This window comes from Ammospiza caudacuta, chromosome 2 (genome assembly GCF_027887145.1).
Source record: "Ammospiza caudacuta isolate bAmmCau1 chromosome 2, bAmmCau1.pri, whole genome shotgun sequence".
Lineage (NCBI taxonomy): Eukaryota > Metazoa > Chordata > Aves > Passeriformes > Passerellidae > Ammospiza > Ammospiza caudacuta.
The window spans coordinates 86295376-86316430 of NC_080594.1; the positions used below are offsets into that span (position 1 = coordinate 86295376).

Below are 21055 nucleotides of genomic sequence, written 5' to 3' on the forward strand. Positions count from 1 at the left end.
AAAATACAGAAATAGTGATCATAAAAGATTGTTCTAGATCATTAGATAGACACATATTATCATAGGTTTTATTTAACTCAAGGAATATATGGTTCTGTTACAGTTCAGCTGTTTAAGCAGCTTCTGCATGATGTCTTCAGTTGCAAATTCTGGTTCTATTTGCAAGATAAATCATATTGCCTTCACAGGAGCAAATGCCAACTGCAGTACAGTGCTTCATGCATTTAGACATGTCCTTCCTGCAGTGGGTTATCTAGTTTTCCTGTATAGAGTTAGATGATAAGTATTTAAATGCTTACTCCATGCACATAAGTCCTTCTTTGCCAAATACTTTCTGTATAAATGCAAAAGGATTTGCTGCTTTGCAAAATGATCCCTTGTGTTTGCAGCAATTAGCATTAATTGCAAAAATTGACTGGCCTGGAAAATGAGTGTTCTGGGGAAGGCACAGATCTCAAATTCTATAAGTTAATTTAAAAAATAAATGGGCTACTGTATCAGCAGACCAATTCATCAATTCAAAAGACAACATTCCAGCTCAAATGCATCAAGTGTTTTATCTATTCTTATCTGTTCCTGCAACCAATGACAAAGAAATATTTAAGTCAGGATGCCAACTTCAGAAAGCTTTCATTTTACATTCATCAATGTATTTTCATTCTGTCTAATCAAAATGCTTTTAGGGTTGATGGACTTCTGAATCAAATAACAGAGTGTAACACTGATACCACAAAGGTAATGTCAGACTTAGATGTGTTTGGGGATATTAAGTGTAGCTACTTTGTTGTCACAATGTTAAATTCCTTTTTGTCTAAAAGTTATAGTTCTTCACAAAGGATTGTTAATAATGGTTACTGGTTTAATAGGACATGGTGTTTCTGAACTGGTTCAAAACAGCAGCATGCTGGGAAGTATGTGAGATATGGGTGCTCCTGCTGCCCAGCCTGTCCCTGCACCATGGCTTGGGTGGGAGAAGCCAGCTCTGTGTGGCACTCAGGACAGTGACTGTCACAGATGTGCTGTTTTCCAGAGAGGCAAGATGGCTCTATGGTAATTTAAAGTTAATGTATTGCATTCATGTGATAGACAGGGCAAAAGGTATTGGAGAACTGGGAGCAGAGAGAGAGCTTGTTGCCCTTGAGAGGGGAGGATTAGTTTAACACCTTTCTGCCAGCAAAAAGACTCATGAAGGCTGAATGAACCTTATAAGTTTGGAGTTCTGGTCTTGGATGATTATTCCAATGTTTTTAGCATTTCTCTCAATTGCCTTAGCTACCACCATCCTCCCTGTATCTCGTCAGTGGAGTTGCCCTTTGGGCTGCTTAGCAGCAGGAAGGCTGGCACACATGCCTGTAAATCCCTGGAATAATGTCTTAAGAGAAATGGTCAAAATGACCAGCTCACCTTCCAGAAACCCCCTCCAGGTTCAGCCCTGCTTTGTTCCTGGTTCTTCATAGCCATGTCTTGCTACAAGCATTAAGGATTAGGAGGTATTGTGCAGGGAGCTGAAGGCAGGTTTCTGCCTCTGTGATTTAACTCTTAACCTTTTCTCTAGTCCTCATCCTAAACCTCTTTGTTTAGAGAAGGAGAACTTGATTTGTTCAAAAGCAGACCAAGCAGTTGAAACCCACACCTGTGGAGAAAAATTGGTCTTTTGATTAAATCAAGCTCTTGATAAAAAATGTGTTGTGAAAACTCTACTTTCTAAGTAAAATGAACCTCTGTAAACATAAAATATTCTAGCCCCCAGGAATTTTAATACTGCCAGAATGTCTGATACAGTTGTAGCTTTGTTGCTGCATTTCTTCTGCTCTCATTCTGTGTTGGGTGCTGTGGTAGCCCAGTCTTTCTTTTCATGAGAGGTGGAGAGGGGCTGTACACAGCAAAATCTCAGCTTCTCAAGAGGGACAGAGACTGAGGAGCACTGTGGCTCACAGAAACTTTAGGAGAAGCTCAAGAACTTTTAACAGTGATGTTAAAGGAGCAGTGGGCATGTACAGTGCCTGAATTGCCACAAAAAAATCAATCAATCAATCAATCTGTCAAAGCAGCAGTTTCTTTACATTCTTTTTTCAGCGAGGGCTTGGGCAGGGCAGCTCTGTGACTGTGTGGGTTTTTCAGGACATGAAGCTTCTTGTCATTTCCTGGAAAGCTAAACCTGCCAGATTTCACTAGGTTCTGGCATGTCTGCAAGAGTAAGAGGTCTTAAGCATTCTGGTCCCAGGCCATGCCATGCCCCTTCTTATGAAATGCTTGGTTTTCTATTACAGATCCCTGTTTACAGTATTCCAGGGTCACACAGTGTTGTGAAATTTATAAAGTGAACCCCAAAACTCAGCTCTAAGGCCAAGTGGTGCAGAAAGTGGTTGCTGACACTGTCCTTTACAGTGCTTAGAAATAACCACTTTGCAATGCTGGCTGAAGACTGCTTTGTATCTTACTCCTTTCTTGGTTTTTGTGTTTTGCTCAAGTTGGCATTTTTATGTTCCTCAGATAAGACCCTCCCCCTTCACAGGCCCCTTTCATATTTAAAGCTTATTTAAATCCCACCTGATTTGTGACAGTGGATGAGTGATGCTGTTGATGTGCAGTCTCACAAGAGCAAAAGCCTTTTATGCTGTGTCTGGACTGTGAGTCATTTTGTGGATGCAGAATACTTCCACATTTTAATTCCTCTGGTACCTGCTGGCATTCAGGTGTATCTCTTCTTTAACCCAGGAAGATCTTACAACTGAGGAGAAGGCTTTTTGTGATGGCTTTTAACAAATAGCTTTTTTATGAGTTTGTTCCTTGTCTTAACTCATATACTGAGAGTTAGTCACTTTTATCACTCAGATTGAAGCTGTGATGTTCCTATTCTCACTACATAAGAAAACTTCTAAAAAGCAGAAGTTGTTAAATTGTTTCAACAAGCAGAAACTGATTTTCAAAAGTATGTTGTGACAGACTTGCTAGTTTTTTGTTACTTCTGTAAACAAAGATTTATGGCATAGCATTTTCTGCACAGTAGTTATAGATATCTCAAAGGGAAACTGATTTTGCAGGCACATTTCCTCTGGTAAGACAGACCAGTCCTTCAGCATGGTTAATTTTTGCTCTTGCAGAGCACATTCAGCCCCTCCTTAAATCCAAGGCTGTGCAGTGGGTTGAGCCCACCACAATTAAACCTTAAATTATCTTTGCAAATACACCAACATATTTTACTGTAAATCTGCCAACCACAGTAGGTACACTGTGCTGGATCTGAAATGGCAGCACCTCATTGTGCTTATTCAGACCCTACAGTTCCTTTTGAGTCCCAGAATGAGAAGCTCAGAACTTGCGACTCATCTACAAAAGTCTACACCAGTTTCAAGATGCTTTTTAAGAATATCTTGGATTGTTCAAGTTTTTGCTGGGGATTTTGTGGTCCTATGTTCATTCTGGTGGAAGCAAAGAAACCTTAAAATCCCCCATTACTTTCTTCAACTCAAAAGGTGTATTGCAGAAGAGGTAGGAAGCTCTCCACAAGTGGGTGGAGAGTACCTCTATAGGATTTATAATCCTGTAGATAATCTTACAAGATGTGTGACAATCTTCAATAACCTGAGATCCAGGTTACGCAAGAGATAGTATGAAAAGAGAGGTGTCCTTGTTGTTTCCCCATCCCTCAAAAGGGTCATGAAGACCCAGAATGCAGGTCTTGAAGCTGTGATCTTTTTCTTAGGTAAAGCAATGCAAACCCTTTCTTCCTTTTATATATTTACTTATTAATTTGTTTAATGGAGATTTTTAATTGAATAAAGGGATACTATTATGATCAAATGATTCTTCAGCTGTTAGCACATACTTAACACTGCATCAAATGCACTGACTGTAGAAAGTGGCAATTTATATAATTCTAAATAAAGTCATATATTTCCTAGAAGAATAGTTACAGTAATTATACCTTGAATTTGACATTGATATTGAAAATAATCCAAAACATCTGAAGTTAACATCAACTGTACACAAACAGAAAAATTTGACTTTTTAAAGGTACTGATTCTGGTGACAGTTTGAGAAGACCAGCCTTTGAGTTCATGTTATATGCATTTGAGAGCTATGCTGAGCGCACAGCTACTGAGCTGCACACAGCCAGTCTCAGCAGATCAGAATAGCTCTCAGCATCTCACCTCCTGCCATTAGGAGTAGGGATCAGCCAAATGAAAAATGATGCTCTGATTCCATCTGGATGACAGTAACAACCTGGATGATAAGCTCTGGCTTATTTTGCCTTTCGTAAATGATTTTAAAATAGAGACATTCTACATTTCTTTACTAAATGTAGTCCTCAAAGACAGTACGTTAATTTTTGTTCCCTCTGCATTTCCTAAAGGCTATTAGAAGGGGCTAGTCACTGAAAGCTATGTATTTATACAGTGAAGTGCTGAAGCTGGGAAGCATGGCTTTTAAAAAGAAACAAAAACCAAAACACCACCCAGCTTCCAGCTTGTGGCTTCTACTGCATTGAGGATTAAGCACAAGGCAGGAGTCACTGATCTGCTGAAATATCAGTTATTGAGACCATCACCAGCATTTTACCTGTTAGAGAGAGACAGAGAGCATTTCCCAGCTCTGGGCTTTTATGCTTATATTCTAATTTTAGGAAGAAAAATGTTATTTTCCTACAGTTGAAAGATGCCAGCCAAAGCCTGGCTTTGTCCAGAGTTGTGTGTGAGCAACATGTGGAACTGAAGAGCTCACTGCAGGAAGAGGAATGAAAGGCAAGATGGATTGGTCTGCCACTGGCCTTTGACCACTTAAGTAACCCCCATGCCACAAATTAGGACATGAAGGATTTGCTTTTTACCTCATGTAGAACCACTAATTTCATGTATTGTTCTGGTGGCCTTCCTTTTGAACAAGTTCATCACAGGGTTGTGAGGGCTCTTCGGGAGTCCCTAACACTGCATTCCTTATTCACTCAAGCTTTCTGCTTCAGCCATCTTAACTGTTGTGTGTATACTGTCAAAATTGATTTTTTAAGGTTATACATCACATACATTGAAGAAATGTACATGAAGAAGTACACGAGGAGTTGCTCAGGGTCACACAAAGTGTCCAGTCATGTACATGAGATGAGTGACTGTGCAATAGCCTAATAGTAGTCGTTGGTAACAGGACAGCTGCTGAGCAAAACATAACTGCAGCAACATCTCAAGAGTAGATAAGTTAATACCTTAGATTTGAGATTTCTGTTTGGTGGGTTTTTGGGGTTTTTTTTGTGGGTTTTTTTTTTTTGTTGTGTGTGTGTTTTTTGTTTATTGGTTGGTTGGTTTTTATTGAGAGAAAAATCACAATTAATGAGACTCAGAAAATGTGTTCACAGGATAAGTATATGTAGTACTGCCAGGAAGCCTGCTTTAATCTAATAAACAATACTTAGGATTCAAGCTTTTTCATAAGAGAAGATAAAGAAACTGTTTAATATAACAGTAAAGATATGTTTATTTTCCAATATTTTCTCTGGCTGCTTCAAAATAAGCTGCAAAATCTATTAAAACTTGAAAAATCTTGTGCTGCATTCCCTGAAGAAAGAAAATCTAAGACTGTGAAAGCTTCATGAGTGTTTAATAATAGACTTTTATAGTCTTGACTAAGCAATGGTGATGATGTATTGCAAGATTAATACATAAATCATTAGGAAGCTTTAGTCATTTTAATACAGCCTATGTTTTGCCTAATTTCCTGATTCATCCTAAGGCACATATTGAAATTTTGTGTGGCCTTTCATTAAAAAGCCCAGCATGGCAGCCACGTTTTGCATCACTTGTCTTTTAATGGAGCACATAGCAGCTGGGCTCTCTGCAGTTTGATCCTGGTGCACTCTGCCCTGCAGGTAAATTAACACCCAGGGAACTGGGGAGCGCTGATGGGTGAGAGGAGAATGATGTGCAAGACAATTGTGAAAGGTTCACATCAGGAAACCTTCAGGGCTAGCACTGGCTGGGTTGAACTGATCTGTGTGCCAGCCAGGATGGTCACAGGTCCTCTGAGCCTTTTGCTGAAAGCTGTGGTGGGGCACAGGGTGCTGTCCGTGAGCCCATGATGTCTGTTAGGTGTGTGCACAACGCGAAAGGAGCCCTCAGTGAGGGTGGCAAAGCTGAGAGCAGCGAGAGAGCCCCGTGCACAGGAGGGTGAAGGGAGTGATCTCTGCTGGGCACCACAGCTTCCCCCTGACCTCACTTAATGCTCTTTACTAAACATGGGATCATCTGATTTAAGCGGGAGACCTCTGTAGAAAACTGAAGCCAGCCTGAGGAGAAACAAGTAAGACTGCCAAGAGATGTGCTAAACATTATTTCAGTTTTCAAACTGGGATAGCAGCTGAGTCCATATTTAAACACCTAATTAGCCACTGCAGGCTCCAGTTTGAAATTTGGCTTCTCATTACTTTTTGAAAATACATTCCATAGGGAGACTGCTTCTGGAGACAGCACCATAGAGATAAGTAGCAAAAATCAGCTAATCAGCTTCTGGTGGAAAAAAAGAAAAAAATAAAAAAAAAGAAGAAAAAAAAAAATCAGCAAACCTCAAGGCACTCACTCTAGAATGGAATACCTACTTATTTTCTTCTTGCAAAAAATCAAAACAATCCCTTCCTTTTCTCCTCCTGAATTTTTACAGTAGTAAGTCAAACCTGTAGCTTATATTGCAAAAATCTTAAGCCAGAAGTAAGAATTTTGCTAAAAGAGTATTTGGATACAAAATGCAGAACCTGCTTTAACTTGACCCTTTATTCATCCGTATAAAATCCATAAAAGATTATTTTTAAAGAAAGAATAAGGTTTTGTATATTGCTGCTCTCTTGGAGAAATTTCAAAGCAGCAAATTAAATTCTGCCTGCCTTAACTCCTTTTGTACTTTTCATTTAGTGAGTTGTGCACTTGTGAACCTTCAGAAAATATGGAAATTCATTACATCAATATTATTTTACTTAGTATGCAATTATATTTTTATTCATTGTAAATACAGAGCATAAAGTGCCAGGAGAGGCTAGATTTAGATGCATAGGCTTTAAAGCCAGATAATTCCATGTGCAAGAGCAATACATTTTATGGTTTTAAACTAAAACAGGGTAGATTTAGACTGGACAAAAGAAAGAAATTTTTATGATGGGGATGGTGAGGCACAGAAATAGGTTGTCCAGAGACAGTGTGGATGCCCCATCCATTCAAAGCCAGGCTGGACGGGACTTTGAGAGATCTTGTCAAGTGGAAAGATGTCTCTTCTATGGTAGGTTAGAGGAATTAGGTGATCTTTAAACCTCCAACCCAAAGCCTTCTGTGATTCTACAGGTGTGTACTTAGGAGACAGAATTGTGGTGTAAGTTCAGGTGCCTATTTTTCTGATACATGAAGTCAACACTGGATGTAATGAAGTCAAATAACTAGTGTTGATTTATTTTTTCAATGTGGCATTTAAACAATGTGATTCTAATAAAATGGGGTCTGACAAAAAACAGTTGTTCAACAGAAATCCTCAGCAGTTCTGTGTTGTGTTATTCCTCTGTCTTATGCAGTCCATTGGTGTTAGATTCCTGGAAAGCAAAAAACACACAGAAATTGGGAAGAGAAAAGCTAATCGTTGCAGGGCCTCTGCCAAAAGTTTTTGCTCTGTGTATCTAATTTTATATTCTTCATATCTATATTATTTTATTGAAGTCTGATTCCTGGCTGCCTTGCAGATCATTTGCATCTCTGCACTGTGATATAAAAGGCTTCCTCATTGATTGGGTAGCTTTTATATCTTCTCAGCACTCATGTTTCTCTGACATACATACCTATGCAAAATATAACTCTTTGGAGGATCCAGCCCTTGTAGTTCATGCTTCATTGCCACAAGGTAAGTCAAAACAGCACTCACAGAAAATGTGGGAATGGGGAGTCATGGGGAGCATTCAGCATCCTCCTGCCTGGCATCTGAAGATTACCAAAGGCCCAAATAGACCCAGGCAGAACACATCAGAGTAGTCCCCAGCTCTGCTTCCCTGTGAGCCCCTTGCCAGACACAATGGCTCTGGTTCAGCTCGGGAGCCCGTCCCGTGCCCCAGCTTGCGTTCAGTGGGGAATGGTGGCGCTGGTGGAGCAGTGCCAGGGGCAGCTGCCAGCTGGCTGCCGGAGGCGGCTCGGGATGAAGGCTGCTTCCCATGGGTAGTGTGAGCTCTGCCCCACGTGGCTGTGCACAGGAGAAGCTTGTAGCAGCTGAGGATCTGGTCCTTCAAGTTAAAGGGGTTGGAATATGCATGAAGCATAAGGTGACATTTTGAGCGTCTCAGATCAGAGCATGGACGTTACTGAATTTAAAATGTAACTGCAATTTCCTGACTAATACCAAGTCACTTTCATATTCATGCAGTGATTGTTCTTTACTCTTTAAATAGCCCATTTTGCCCAAAGGTGCAGGTGAAATCCTTATGATAATGAAGATATGTTATGCAGCACGGTACAGCTGAGGCAGCTGGTTGGTGCAAGGGCCACCTGTGATCAGCTGTCCTTTTTGGTCCTCAATTCATACCATGGTTTTGTAGACTGCTTGTGATTTGCTTGTACATAAAAAAAGACAGGAAAAAAAAAAAGATATGCACTGGACGCTCAGTGTTGTTGTCTGTTGTTGTCTTTTCCTTCCTGTGGCTAAGCTGTATTATTTACTGTGGTGTCTCCAAGTTTCTGAGTTCTTGCAGATAACATGGACAGTAAAATTGCTTCAGTAGCCTTATACCTCTGTAGAGAGTCAGCCTGATTCTTAACACCCAGGGCTTTCTGTGATGAAGTGCACAGGATATTATAAATATGATCTTCAACAAGAATAAGATAACAAAATGAATTCATATGTTTGCTATTCATTCAAAATAAAAAAAAATCTTGCAGGTAGTAACGGCCACAGAAATCACAGGCAGGCTTTCCTGCAGAGTAAGGGCATCCCTAGTGTGGACATTTCTTGCATTTAGGGTGAAGGTGTAGAGGATGGAGCTGTAGCTGTGGCCACCACAGAGATAGGACAACATCTGGGGGAAAGGAAGGAATGAGGAAAGAGAGTTCTGTTCCTGGGTGGGTGCCTCTCACCTTTCACCAACAGGTTAAGGTTCTGCTGCTGCATGGACCTAACCCCTGATTCCACATGGGGAACAGCTGCAGCACCACTTCCCCAGGCTTTAGCAGAGCCAAAGCAGATGGGCTGGAGTGGTTCCACTGCTCCCAGGAGCCTGGTGCTTTAGGCTCCTGCCTGCTTTGCCTCTGAGCTGTCTGTAATGCCACCATTTCCCTTTGGTTCTGCTTAGCACAAAAAAGGTTAGATGAGAGGCTGGGGTAATTACAGGAGTAAATTGTTATGGCATAGAAATTTGTGGAAGTGGTGCTGAGGTCTCAGTCAGGAAGAGCATTTTAAGTGACATGCCTGCTAATTTGCCTGAAAATAGCTTGCTTATTAAAAAAAAAAAAAGAAAAAAATAGTACTTTCATTGCGTGCATGCAATGAAACTCAGCTCAGCAGTTCCTAGAGAGCTTGACTTGAAAGAAAGGCACATTTGACATCCAGATGAGAGAGATGCACAGGAGTCTCAACAGGTAATGTTTTACTGTAACTCCTGGAATTTGTGTGCCTTTGTCATACCTCTTTGGCACAGACCCTGTCAGCCATCTCTGCTTCAAAGCTATATAAGGCCTGTAAACTATGGTTACACTTGCAGCTGCTCTCCTTGCTCTATCTTTCTATCCATCTCTTAGCTGTGCACAATCTGGTGTGTGACCAGGGCAGCTGCAATGAGTGCCTCACTCATCTGTACTGCTCCCAACACAGGAGCCTTCAACTAGTAGGTTCTGATGAAGTAAAAATAATAATAGCAACAAGAAGTAGTATGATCAGTCATGGATTTAACAGGGAATGGGGTGTGTATGTTTGGAAAGAGCAGAGTGAAAGAGGGGAGAGAAGTTTAAGGGCCTCCAGGTGATGATAGCCTAGAGATTTATGCCTCAGCATTTCTGGTTTAAAGAGTTTGACAGAGAGATTCTGGCAGGTATTGTGTAATTTTATTTTAGTATTTTTCCCTGCTATAAATAAGACTTGTGTCTGATGGAATAATCACCAGAACTTGAGTAAACAACACGCCTGCCAGTGATAAGCTCTTTCTTCTGACGACTCAGTGTATATCTGGATATTGCAAAATGTGGTACATTTGATGTTTGTGCAATTCTTTTCTCCTTCTGGTTATTTTTACATGCATCTCCCTCTGTGTTTCTCTCCTGTGTACAGATGTTCGTATTCACCCCATGGAGCCTATGCCCAAAGCAAACTTGCCCTCGTGTTATTTACCTATCGACTACAGCATCTTCTGACTGCAAATGGAAGCCATGTGACTGCTAATGTAGTAGACCCTGGAGTAGTGAATACTGAGCTCTACCAGCATGTCTTTTGGGTTGTTAAAGTGGTCAAATGGATGACAGCCTGGCTATTTTTCAAGGTATTCCGTTTTAAAATAATTTTGTTGCTGTGCTCCTGCATTGTGAAATCTGCAGTCGGCCTGGAGCTGAAAGTGTTTCAGAGTTTATAATAGTGTAAGGTATTTATTTCATTTCTCTGTGCTGATGAGATGTACAAAATCAATAAGGACAGGCTTTCCAGCAAACAAACATTTTTTTTAAATGGAGGAAGCAAGCTGCCACAGTAGGGAAAGGGAATGCCTTTCACAGTCCTTGCCTGTGCACTGGTAATCTCTGCTCTGATCTATCCACGTGCTTCTGGGCTGGAACGGGGGCAGGACATCACCCTTACATGGAGCCAGAATATGCAAAGTGTTCCTCAGAAATGACTTGTTCATTCTCTTAAAGAGAAGCAGACATGATCTGGCATGGTCTACATGTACACAACACGTTACAGAGAGGAGGGCAAAGGGAAGAAGAAAGCTGTACAAAAGTGGCAGTGGGAGGTGGCTGTGCTCCAGGATGTGAGGTCCAGACACTTGTGCTCAGTGAGGTGGGACAATTTTTAATTAGCTTTTTCACTCTAACACATACTTGTAATGGTACTTGATTTTTTATTATCCAATCCTGATCTGCACTAGGAAACAAAAAGTTGTTTAATAAAATGGATCCAGAAGTGGGGCAGACACAGTTATGGGCAATGTTTTGTAGGGGTGTAAGTAGATTAAACTGAAATCAGTTTAGCTGTGTAGGTGAAATCTCCTCATGCACACAGGCCTTTGAAGGGCTTGTGCTGAGAGAATGTACTGCTTATAGCTCTTTCAGAAAGTAGTTTTGGATTAAGTAAATGGAACCTGATTCCATTAGAGAAAATTAAATGTCCTAATTAAAATGAAGTATTTTACATCAAGGAGCATGTCCCACAAAGCAAATTAATTTTAAACTTTGATATGGAAATATCAGTTGCTTTCATTTTAGAAATGAACTGGAGGCTGGAAGAGTGACTGTAAAATAAGATGCAAACAAATAAACCCATATTTAAAAAAACATAGATTCTTGTGAATGCACCTTGAATATTGCAATAAAATTGTAATAAGAATGCTCATAATCTGTAATGCATTCTTAAAGAAGCAGACTGCAGCTTTGCCAAACCATGTCCATTAAACCTGTTTTCCCTCTTGTGATTGCCATTTTAAATATCAGTCTTGAGTGGCAGTGTTTTTTCATTGGACTCACTTCACCTTCCTAATATAAAAGTTTCATGTAGATTTTTAGGTTGTGCTTAGAATTTCTTCTGGAGAGAAAAAATTCTTGCATCTGAGAGTGAGTTTCAAGTCTCTTGTTTTTTGCAGTTCTCAATCCCTCCCAGTTTTATTGACGTGCCCAGGAGACACTTTTGTATTATACTGGTGATGTTTAGACATTGAATTGGATGTTATTGAACATTTAAAATGATTTATCACAAGAGGGATTCCCATGCTTACAACTCTAACAGCCTTGCCACTGACAGTTCCTGATCATTTCTTTCTTCTTTGGATGTGATACTGCTCAAAAGAAGTTCTGCCTTGAAATAGGTGACAGACAGACATACTGATCTGTATGGAAGAGCAATGCCCTTACTGCCTGGAAAGCAAATGTATCAATTGCTTTCTGAGCCAGAATAACCTCAACTCTGGATATCTGAATGCTTCAGTTATTGAGGTTGAGATTTTCACATTTTTGTCTAACACTCAATGTGTTTTTCCCAAAACCCAGAGGAGAGGGAAATTTTTATTTTCTCTTTTCCCATCCTCCCTTGGACCTCTGAGCTCCAAGATCTACTCTTTGCTTATTGCTTAGGATATATCTGTGTGTTTGGGAGCACTTCAGCCCAGAGGAGCACCCTGATTGGCATCACAAGGAGATGTTTAGCTCCACAGCAAGCTCACATTGAAAGCCTGCCTGGCAATTTTAACAGTGCTCTACTGAGGGCTGTAGTATTCAACATTCAAGCCTGAGTGAGACTTGTGTTGGTCTCGTGCATTAGGGTAAATTTTCCCCAAGAAAAGTAAGAAAGAAAATACCAGAAAATTCAGTTTTCTGGTAATATTAGCTGATTGTTGGTAGTATGGATTTTATTCTCCCCTGGAATTTTGTTCCTGAGCACTTATATGAATCTTCCTTCTAGGATTATAGAAGTAATGCAGTGAAAATGAGGTGGTAGCTCTTTCATCATATTGACTTAACTAACTATTGTCACCCTGAAGTTTTCCAGAGTGGGTTCTAAATGTGTGCTGGAAATTGCTTCACTCACTTCAACATGGCACTCTTGAGAGCCAGCCCAGCCGAGAGAGCTGCAGTGAGGAAATACATCACATCGCATTCCCTCAGGAGAGAGTCAGCATCTTGTTTGATTTAATTCCCAACAAACTGCCAGAGCCCCCACCACTTTTCAATGCATTTCTGCCAGCGCTGGTGCCAGTCATGTTCAAGTCAAATACCTCTTAGGGATTGCAGCCTGGCCCCCACCTTCCCTGGGCTGCTCATGTTGGAGGCAGCTCAAAAGTGTGGCAGACAAGGCTGTCAGCTCAACATCCGCCTTGGAGCTGCCTCAAGATATTTAGGTACTTAAATGAATAGACTTGCAGTCTTGTAAATAGGCCATGATACATATGCATAAGTTACTCAAAGTATTAGCAGCTTGGTTTTCTTAAAATTGCAAAGCATGATCTTCTAGACTTTATATATGGCTCAGAAAAGTCTTGGCCAAATCAGTTTGGTGGTTTTTTTTGTCCCCACAGGTTACAGTGAAAGGCATTGCTGTAGAAATAAGATATAGAACAAACTAAAGGTTCTGGTGACAGTCATAAAGTTTGTGAAATTGGTGCTGCCCTTTACAAGTAACATTTTCATTCTTTCTCAGCTCAATTCTTTCTCAGAAAAGTTATTGTCTGCTGTGGTACTCTAAATTTACACTTTTCAAATGTTTTCTCTGTATTTTTCATACACATGGACTGGACCTGTCACACAAGAGACAAATTATGTCTATTACTCAAAAAAATATATTTCTATCCCTATGATTTTTTGGTAAGTAGAGCCTGATGAGCTGACAGAGTCTTCTGTAGAATGCAATGAAGTATGTCATCCTTTAGTAATTTTTAACATAAATTCATCTTCTTTTTGAAGAGATAAAGTCCAAACTAATAAACACTAACTAATAAACACTAACTAATTAATGAGATAGTAATAACTTGAAAAGTCATTCATTGAGCATCAAACTGCAGTTTAGCTAAGTGTGCAACACACCAGCTTTAGCATTGGGTACCGTGCAGGCTGGAAACCAGGAAGTACCATTTCCTTCCCAAGTATTTCTGCATCTGCAGCAGATCCTGAATATTCATTCTTAAACCAGATGGTCTCTGCTTGTGATACAATTAAAATGCCTAGAGCAAACCAAAAAAGTTGACTCTCATTAATGTCCGATAACAGGGACTGTTCTGCTTCGTATAACTTCATTGTGGCATCAAACTAGAGACATTTGACGGATAGCAGTGTTGTAAAATTCCCAAAACCTTGTTTATGACAAGCTTGGTGAACATGTCATTACCAGATATAGAGTATTTGGTCCTTTCAGCCAGCTCAGATTGGTATTTAGGGAGGCATTGTGGAAGGAAGGCTTTGCATCAGATCCTGTCTCAGCTGTCATTTCCAAAGACATAGTGCCAGATAAGTGATTATTGACTGACAAACTGAAAATGAGTAGGATTAGTGACCCTGCCAGCCTTTAAAAATGAAGGGAAAGGCTTCAGGAACATGTGCTAGATAGATATCAGTCAGTATAAACTAATTCTTTCCCTTCACCTTGTCAAAATAGGCTTAACATTAGTGCGATTTTCCTATAACATTTTTTAAAAAATGCTTCCAGTCAGTAAGCAAGTCTAGAAAACAAGATCTAAAGGACCTGGATTCATCATTCATGCCAGAGGACATAGTCATGCAGGTCTTATTGCAGCATTTCTTATTCAAACTGTCCCTTTGGCACTGTGAATATAGTAAATTTATTTCATCCTACCCCCCAGGTGTCAGAAGACAAACACATCACCGCACAATAACACCAGCTGTAAGAGAATGAGAGTAATTAAATCCCACAGCTGAAAGCAGCAATTCATCAGCATCAACATTTTCTGTGCATGAGAGTGTGTGGTCCTCACATAAAGCTAATCTGGGCCTTTCTCACAAAAATGAAAACTTGCAGAAACGTATAATTTGCAGTTAATTTTTACAAAAGGTTTTTCTGGTCAAAAACATAGAGAAGAAAACAGTCTGCTTGAATCGAGTAACACTGGTCTTTCAGCAGATACCATTTTTACACATTGGTACAGGGATTTAAGCTTTCAGAGCCATAGGTATCTTTTTCTATCTATTAAGTATTTTATTATTTGTACAGCCATAGAATGATTCTAGAGGGAAAGATGAGGGAACCATCCTGAGAAGGCTAGTAAATAATCCACTGTTTAATTCCCAAATCCTGATGATCTGGGTTTTATTCTTGTATATGATCTCCTGGACTTGGTTAAGTGTCCAGATCCTGCCTGTTATGGGGTATGTGGATGGAGCTTGGCTGCTTTATTTATTGTAACTGTGAGCACAGAGCCCTCTGAACACAGAGCCCTGTGTGGTGCTCCAAGTCAGATCAGACCCTCTAATGCAGGCTGGCCCTCAGTGCACACATAAATAGCATTGCACCCTCGTCTCCACTGAACCTGTGGCCCCCTACATCCCAAGATATCATTATTTTTCTGCATATTTTCTTAGCTCTAAGTGGTTAAAATATTTATTTGAAGGGACACGCTGAGAGTTGTGACAGGATGTTTTGATGGCAGGCAAATGAAGGATTTGTGTTGCTTGCCCCAATGTATGGGACACAAAGGAGTGTATAGATTGCTGTAGAGGACAGCACAAAATGGGTGGGATTATGTCACAGTTCATCACAGGGAGTTAAGGATGTTGAAGTTCTTGTTTATAACTTATGTGGAGCAGCTGCTGCTGTGATTTATCCCCAAACCACACCCAAGCTTCCTCTTGAAGGGTGCCAGTTGGAACAGGCTGAAATACAGGCATGGAGCAAGCAAAAAATGAGGTAGTGTGCACAGAGATACATCTCACATCCTGTCCTGCAGTTTTAGTTGTTTAATTAAAATAAGCATCCTTTCTTTTCTTTTTCTTTTCCCTTCTCACAGTGTGAAATGGGAATATCGTTTTCCCTCTCTCAAAATTGTTCAGGAAAACTGTCTCTATGTCTAATATCGCCTACAGGATTCACCCTTTTTAGCCCAGGAAATGATCTAAAGGAAAACAGGTTAGAACCACACTGTGCACTATGTGAAAACCCATGCTTGCACTGTGTGAAATTGTTTTGGACATTTCAGTACGCAACTGAAATGTCAGAAGCTGTGTGTCTTACTGTGTAAGAGAGGGTTTATCCTTAACTCTGGTGTGTTAGAGGATTGCTGATTTAACCTGACAGCCCAGGAAGATTATTTATATGAAAGCATTTAAATTTGTATCCAAAAGAGTGGGAAAAATAGTCCCTCCATTGCTTTACTGGGGTGAGAGTAAGTAAACAGTTAAGAAATTGTGAAAATATATGAGCCTAACCACTGTTAGCACATCAGAACCTATCATCCTGTAATCTGTAACTGGTTTCATATTCAGAAACCACAGAGTTAGTTAGGAAAGACATTTTCCATCCATCAATCTATTCCTTGCAGTACTTTCCTAAGTATTTGATTAATACCTTTGTGTGGTAATCTATTGCCAGTCAGACTTGATGAAAATGGAAAAAACACAAAAAAGGAGGATAATTTTCCTGTGGCTCAAACACATATCAGGGACTCTGGACTGATTCCTCTCAGTTTAAAAGAAAGTCTCCTTGATGTCTCTGAAGTAAAGGTCTCAAAAAAGAGCCTGAAAGATTGGGAAATTAGAGAATCTTGAAATTTCCACTGGAACATTAGCACAATCTTTTAAATTATGGGTTATAATATCACACTACTGTAATTCTTCCTCATGCATCAGAGAAGTACTAAGTCAATCACTGTGCTTAAAATTATCATGGAGTATAACTCTACTTGGAAACTTGAACCCACTGGCAGCCACTACTCTTTCTCTTCAGTCTGTCTCTCAGAGAAAGAACAAAAGAGAGAGAATGCAACCCCAGCCTCAGTGAAATGACCCATTCAGCAAGGGTAGGAACAGGAGTTGCAGGCAGTTTCTGTCTTCAATGTGAATGAGTTGGAAAACAGAGTTAAGGAGAAAGAGCACTGGCTTCCCTTGGAAAACCCTCCAAATTAGCTTATGAGTGAGAAGCAGTTTGGAATTAAAATAAAAATATGCAGAAGAGTAAGTGGGGAGTGCATATTCAGGTATATTTTATATATATATTAATATATTTACATAATCATATATATGTATATGGTCTATCTAAATTCCTCATTGCTTTGCTATTTGTGAGTTATGTGTCCCTAAAAAATAAATTTGTATTGAAGAGTCTCATTACCTAAAGACCCTATCCACTACAGAAATATAATTTTAGGAGATGTTGGAGATCTGCAGGTCCTCCTTTCCTGCTCTTTGAATATGACAGTCTGTAAGTTAGCAGTCATTGAAGGAGACTGAAAAACGTTCCAGTGTGAAATAAGGAAATTCTTCCATGAACCACACAGACACAATTTTTGGTCGTTTTCCTGAGTTTTCAAAGGTTGACATAAAATATCATGTTCTACCAAGAAGCAGAAAAAAATCCCCTTTTTGGAGGTCTATGGCATTTATGCCTGGAAGTCACCTCTGACAGGTCTCCTGGTTCATAAATCTCTGCAATATAAATGCCAGCATCAGAGGTGTGGTTTCCTCATGGTCACTGCTACAGGACCTGCCTTATCCTAAGATAAATATCTACAGCTGGACAACTGAATTAAGTCCTTCAAGTGGCAGTTTATCCCTGTGAATGACAAAGGGCTCCTCTGGTGACTAGTTCACCTGTAGATGTCTGTGCTGTATAAAGCTGTTCAAGATGAATACTTTCCAAAGGTGAATAATGTTAATTTTCTAGGGTGTTTTTTGTTTTTGTTTGTTGGTGGTTTTTTTTTTTTTTTTTGGTTTTTTTTTTTTTTTGGTTTTTTTTTTAACAAACTGAAGGTGGTAGGATTTTGGATGTGCAGAGGAGAGAATAGGAACTGTAAAGGTTTGTTCTTAGATCTGGAGCACGAGTAATCTGCTATCAATCTGGTTTTGCACATGGCAGCTCTCAGCTGTTAGACCATTTCCCGTATAAGTGGGAAATATGCTCGTGGGCAGCTAGAGATGAGGAAATCCCAGTTACTTATGAAATGTCTTTCTCATATATGCTTATAATCTATTGTGTGCCTTCACTACAGCAGCCCTGGGTGAGGAAATCCCAGTTACTTATGAAATGCATTTCTCATAAGTGTTTACAATTCATGGTGTGCCTCCACAGTTTATCACACAGATATTGCCATGCATTTACATGGGTAGTTATGTGTAATGCAACACAACAGTTGTGTGTACTCCCTGTGATACTTGTAATAGCCTAATGTTTGTAACAAGGGAGAGCCATGAGAAGCAAACACCATCTCCTCTTTGAGGATGAACTGCAAACAGTAAACACACTTTTAAAAATAAAAGAGGATCATCTGGCACCCAATTTGTGAGCTATGAAAACTTTTAGTTCAGAAGTCACATGAATAGCTCTGGCTTTGGTAATGACTATAATGATTATGATTGCAAGCCGCAAACTTCTGTGTTGCATTGTAGAAAGACTACTGAGGTACTATGTGATGTAGAGGTTCTTTTTGTTCCCATTATGTTCTGAGCTAAATACTTGGGATTTGGTGGATTTTAACAGGTAAACACAAGAAGAGACTTTGGTTTAGTGCCTCTAGTCCCCATTTTTTCTAGAAGGAACCTGATCTTAGATGTGGCACAAACACACCATTAATTCAATCTCTCAAGAGCTAGTGGTTTGTGGACATTATTACATATTTAAATATTATTCTGTTTAAATTGTGTCTGTGAGTCTCTTCAGGGAAAATTGACTACATCTGTGTGGTGCCATCTCAGTGCTGGGGAAAGGGGAAGTAACCACAGAGTTACATTGCCACAGACCAGGCACTCTGCAGGAGATGTAGAACAAATGCAGAAGAGGATTTGGATGAAACCAGAGCAATGTGCAATAAAACAAGAACAAACTTGGACAGCTTATCAGAGATGGGATTTATAGTGGTATTTATTTGGCCCATTGTGCTGACCTACTTTTCTGTCACTGAAATGGGAAGGAGGTGCTGCTGCTGGTCCTAGGCTCCGGCACAGTCTGAAAAACTGAGTTGCTCCCCATGTCTCCTAGTTGGTCATCTAATCTTGGAGCTAGCCACTACCAACTTACAAGCTTAACTTACTTCCAATATTTTACTCAATTTAGTTTATCTGTTATCTTTTGAATCAATAGCAGGGGCCAGAGTTGGTGCCCTGGCAGGCCTGCTTTCCCAGGGCTTTGCTGCAAGAGGCACTGTGAGCCCCAGCCCAGCCATGTCACAGCCCTGCAGCCAGCAGCAGTTTGCTGAGGCTGGCTATGTCTCAAGAAGAGACTTACTCAGTATTATTGCCTGCCAAGCTTAAGATGCAAAATTCAGTCTTCTACAGTCTGTCACTTGTCATACACTATCCTAAGATGATTAAAAATGTAGAAAGAGAAAAGCTGTCTTGTTGTTTTTGGAGCTCAGAGTGTTGAAAATAAGCTTATACAGACTGTTAGTATATTTGGGTTCCTCCCACCTGGCGTGCTGCATCCAGCTCTGGGCTCCCCAGCACAGGAAGTGCATTGAGCTGTTGGAGCAAGCTCAGAGGAGGGACACCAGGAGGATTAAATGGATGGAGCATTTCCTACAAGGAAAGGCAAAGACAGTTAGGATAGTTCAGCCTGGAAAAGAGAAATCTTTGTGGTGACCTAGCTCTGGCATTCCAGTATCGGAGACAAGCTTACAAGAAAGACAGACAGAGACTTTTTTTTACAAGGACATGTAGTGACAGGACAAGGGGAAATGGTTTCAAGCTGAAAGAGTACAGTTAGATCGGATGTTTGGAAAAAATTCTTTGCTGTGAGGGTGGTGATGTGCTGGAACAGGTTGCCCAGAGAGGCTGTGGATGCCCCATTCCTGGAAGTGTTCAAGGCCAGGCTGAATGGTGCTCTGAGCAACCAGGCATAGTGGAAGGTGTCCTGGCCCATGGAAGTTGTGTTGGAAGTAGGTGATCTTTAAGATCCCTTCCAACCCAAACTATTATTCTAAAAATGATGTAGGAAGGACACTGTGGAGCTGTATACTTGTTTTTTCTGTCAGGGCTGTACATAGTCCAGTTACAAAGGCTGTTTTTACGACTGCCCAAGCTGTGAATGTAGCCTGGTAGTTTTTTCAGAGAGGAGTTCAGTTATCACAACTCTCATGCATCACAACCAGTAACAAGAGCTTAGGTCCCCATTTTCCTTTGCACATGAAATGATGACTTCCATCACCATGAAGTTTGTGGTGCACCATCGGTGGCTTTATACAAGTGTAGCTGATCAGAACCTGCTAAAGAAGTAAATAAGATCTGAACACAAAAGCATCCAAGTCTGAATCTTACTGCATATTCTTCTACCAAGGATTATCTGATTTGATTTCATATCCTCTGTGTGGAGTTCTGTTCTTTTGTAAAGCGTGTAAGACATGTCTGATCCTGCTCCTTAGAGGTTCTCCTTGATCTGGGGCTGGCCTTTTATTTTTCTTGCCTGGTTTAGGTTGTGCAGCATGTGTCCTATTTTATATGCCTGTTATCTCGGGAAGTGGATTAAGGCTGGCACAGATACACTGAACCCTAATCTCTTTAGAGAGCCTGCAAATCTCCAGAGGTAGTAAGTACTTCAAATGTTTATATTACTATGTTCAGCTGATGTTGCTTGAAATCCATTCAGGAAGATCTGAAAGAAAGGAAGCAGGGCATTTTGCAATTGTCTTTTTTTTAATTACCCCGTTAATATTATTTTATATACACCTAATTCTCAGTTTTCATTTTAGTGGGTTTTTTTTCTCCTTATTGTAAGGAAAGCCTCAGGCACTATTTTCACTGCAAAATATATCTAAAACCTAATATCTTGGCTGTACAACTTCTCCCATGAGAGCTTTGACCCATTTGTTATAGTTCTAGGTTAAAGGCAGATTGCTGGTGTCATTATTTCCAGCTTTTTGAAAAAGTGATAAAATATGAAATGCATTTGTACTCAGTTACCTGGATTTGTCATCTACACAGTGGTTTATGCAGAGGAGGCAAGGGAATTATAAAGTACCTCCAGTGCTCAGAAGCAGCTCTTGTACACTTGATGTACAATCTGTCACATACTCTCCTGGTTGGAAAGAAAGAATTTGCAGTCATTAGGCTTTATAGATGTGAGCAGGTACCATCCTGCTCAAGGCTGGCACCAGCACTGTCACTCTTACCATAAAGACAACACACCTTTGGTGAGCTGGAATCAGTTTGACTCTGTAGAAACTCTTGGAAATTTTTTCCTTCTTTTTATTGTCAATTTA

At 40.2% G+C, this 21055-nt stretch overlaps 1 protein-coding gene across 1 annotated transcript in view; it reads left to right on the plus strand.

The window, feature by feature from the left end:
• The window catches only part of DHRSX (dehydrogenase/reductase X-linked), a 161522-nt gene that overhangs the window by 121414 nt on the left and 19053 nt on the right, over window positions 1-21055 (plus strand). The window contains exon 6 of the mRNA XM_058799907.1: window positions 10273-10480. Coding sequence (XP_058655890.1) covers window positions 10273-10480 — 208 coding nt within the window. The remainder of the gene's footprint in view (window positions 1-10272; window positions 10481-21055) is intronic.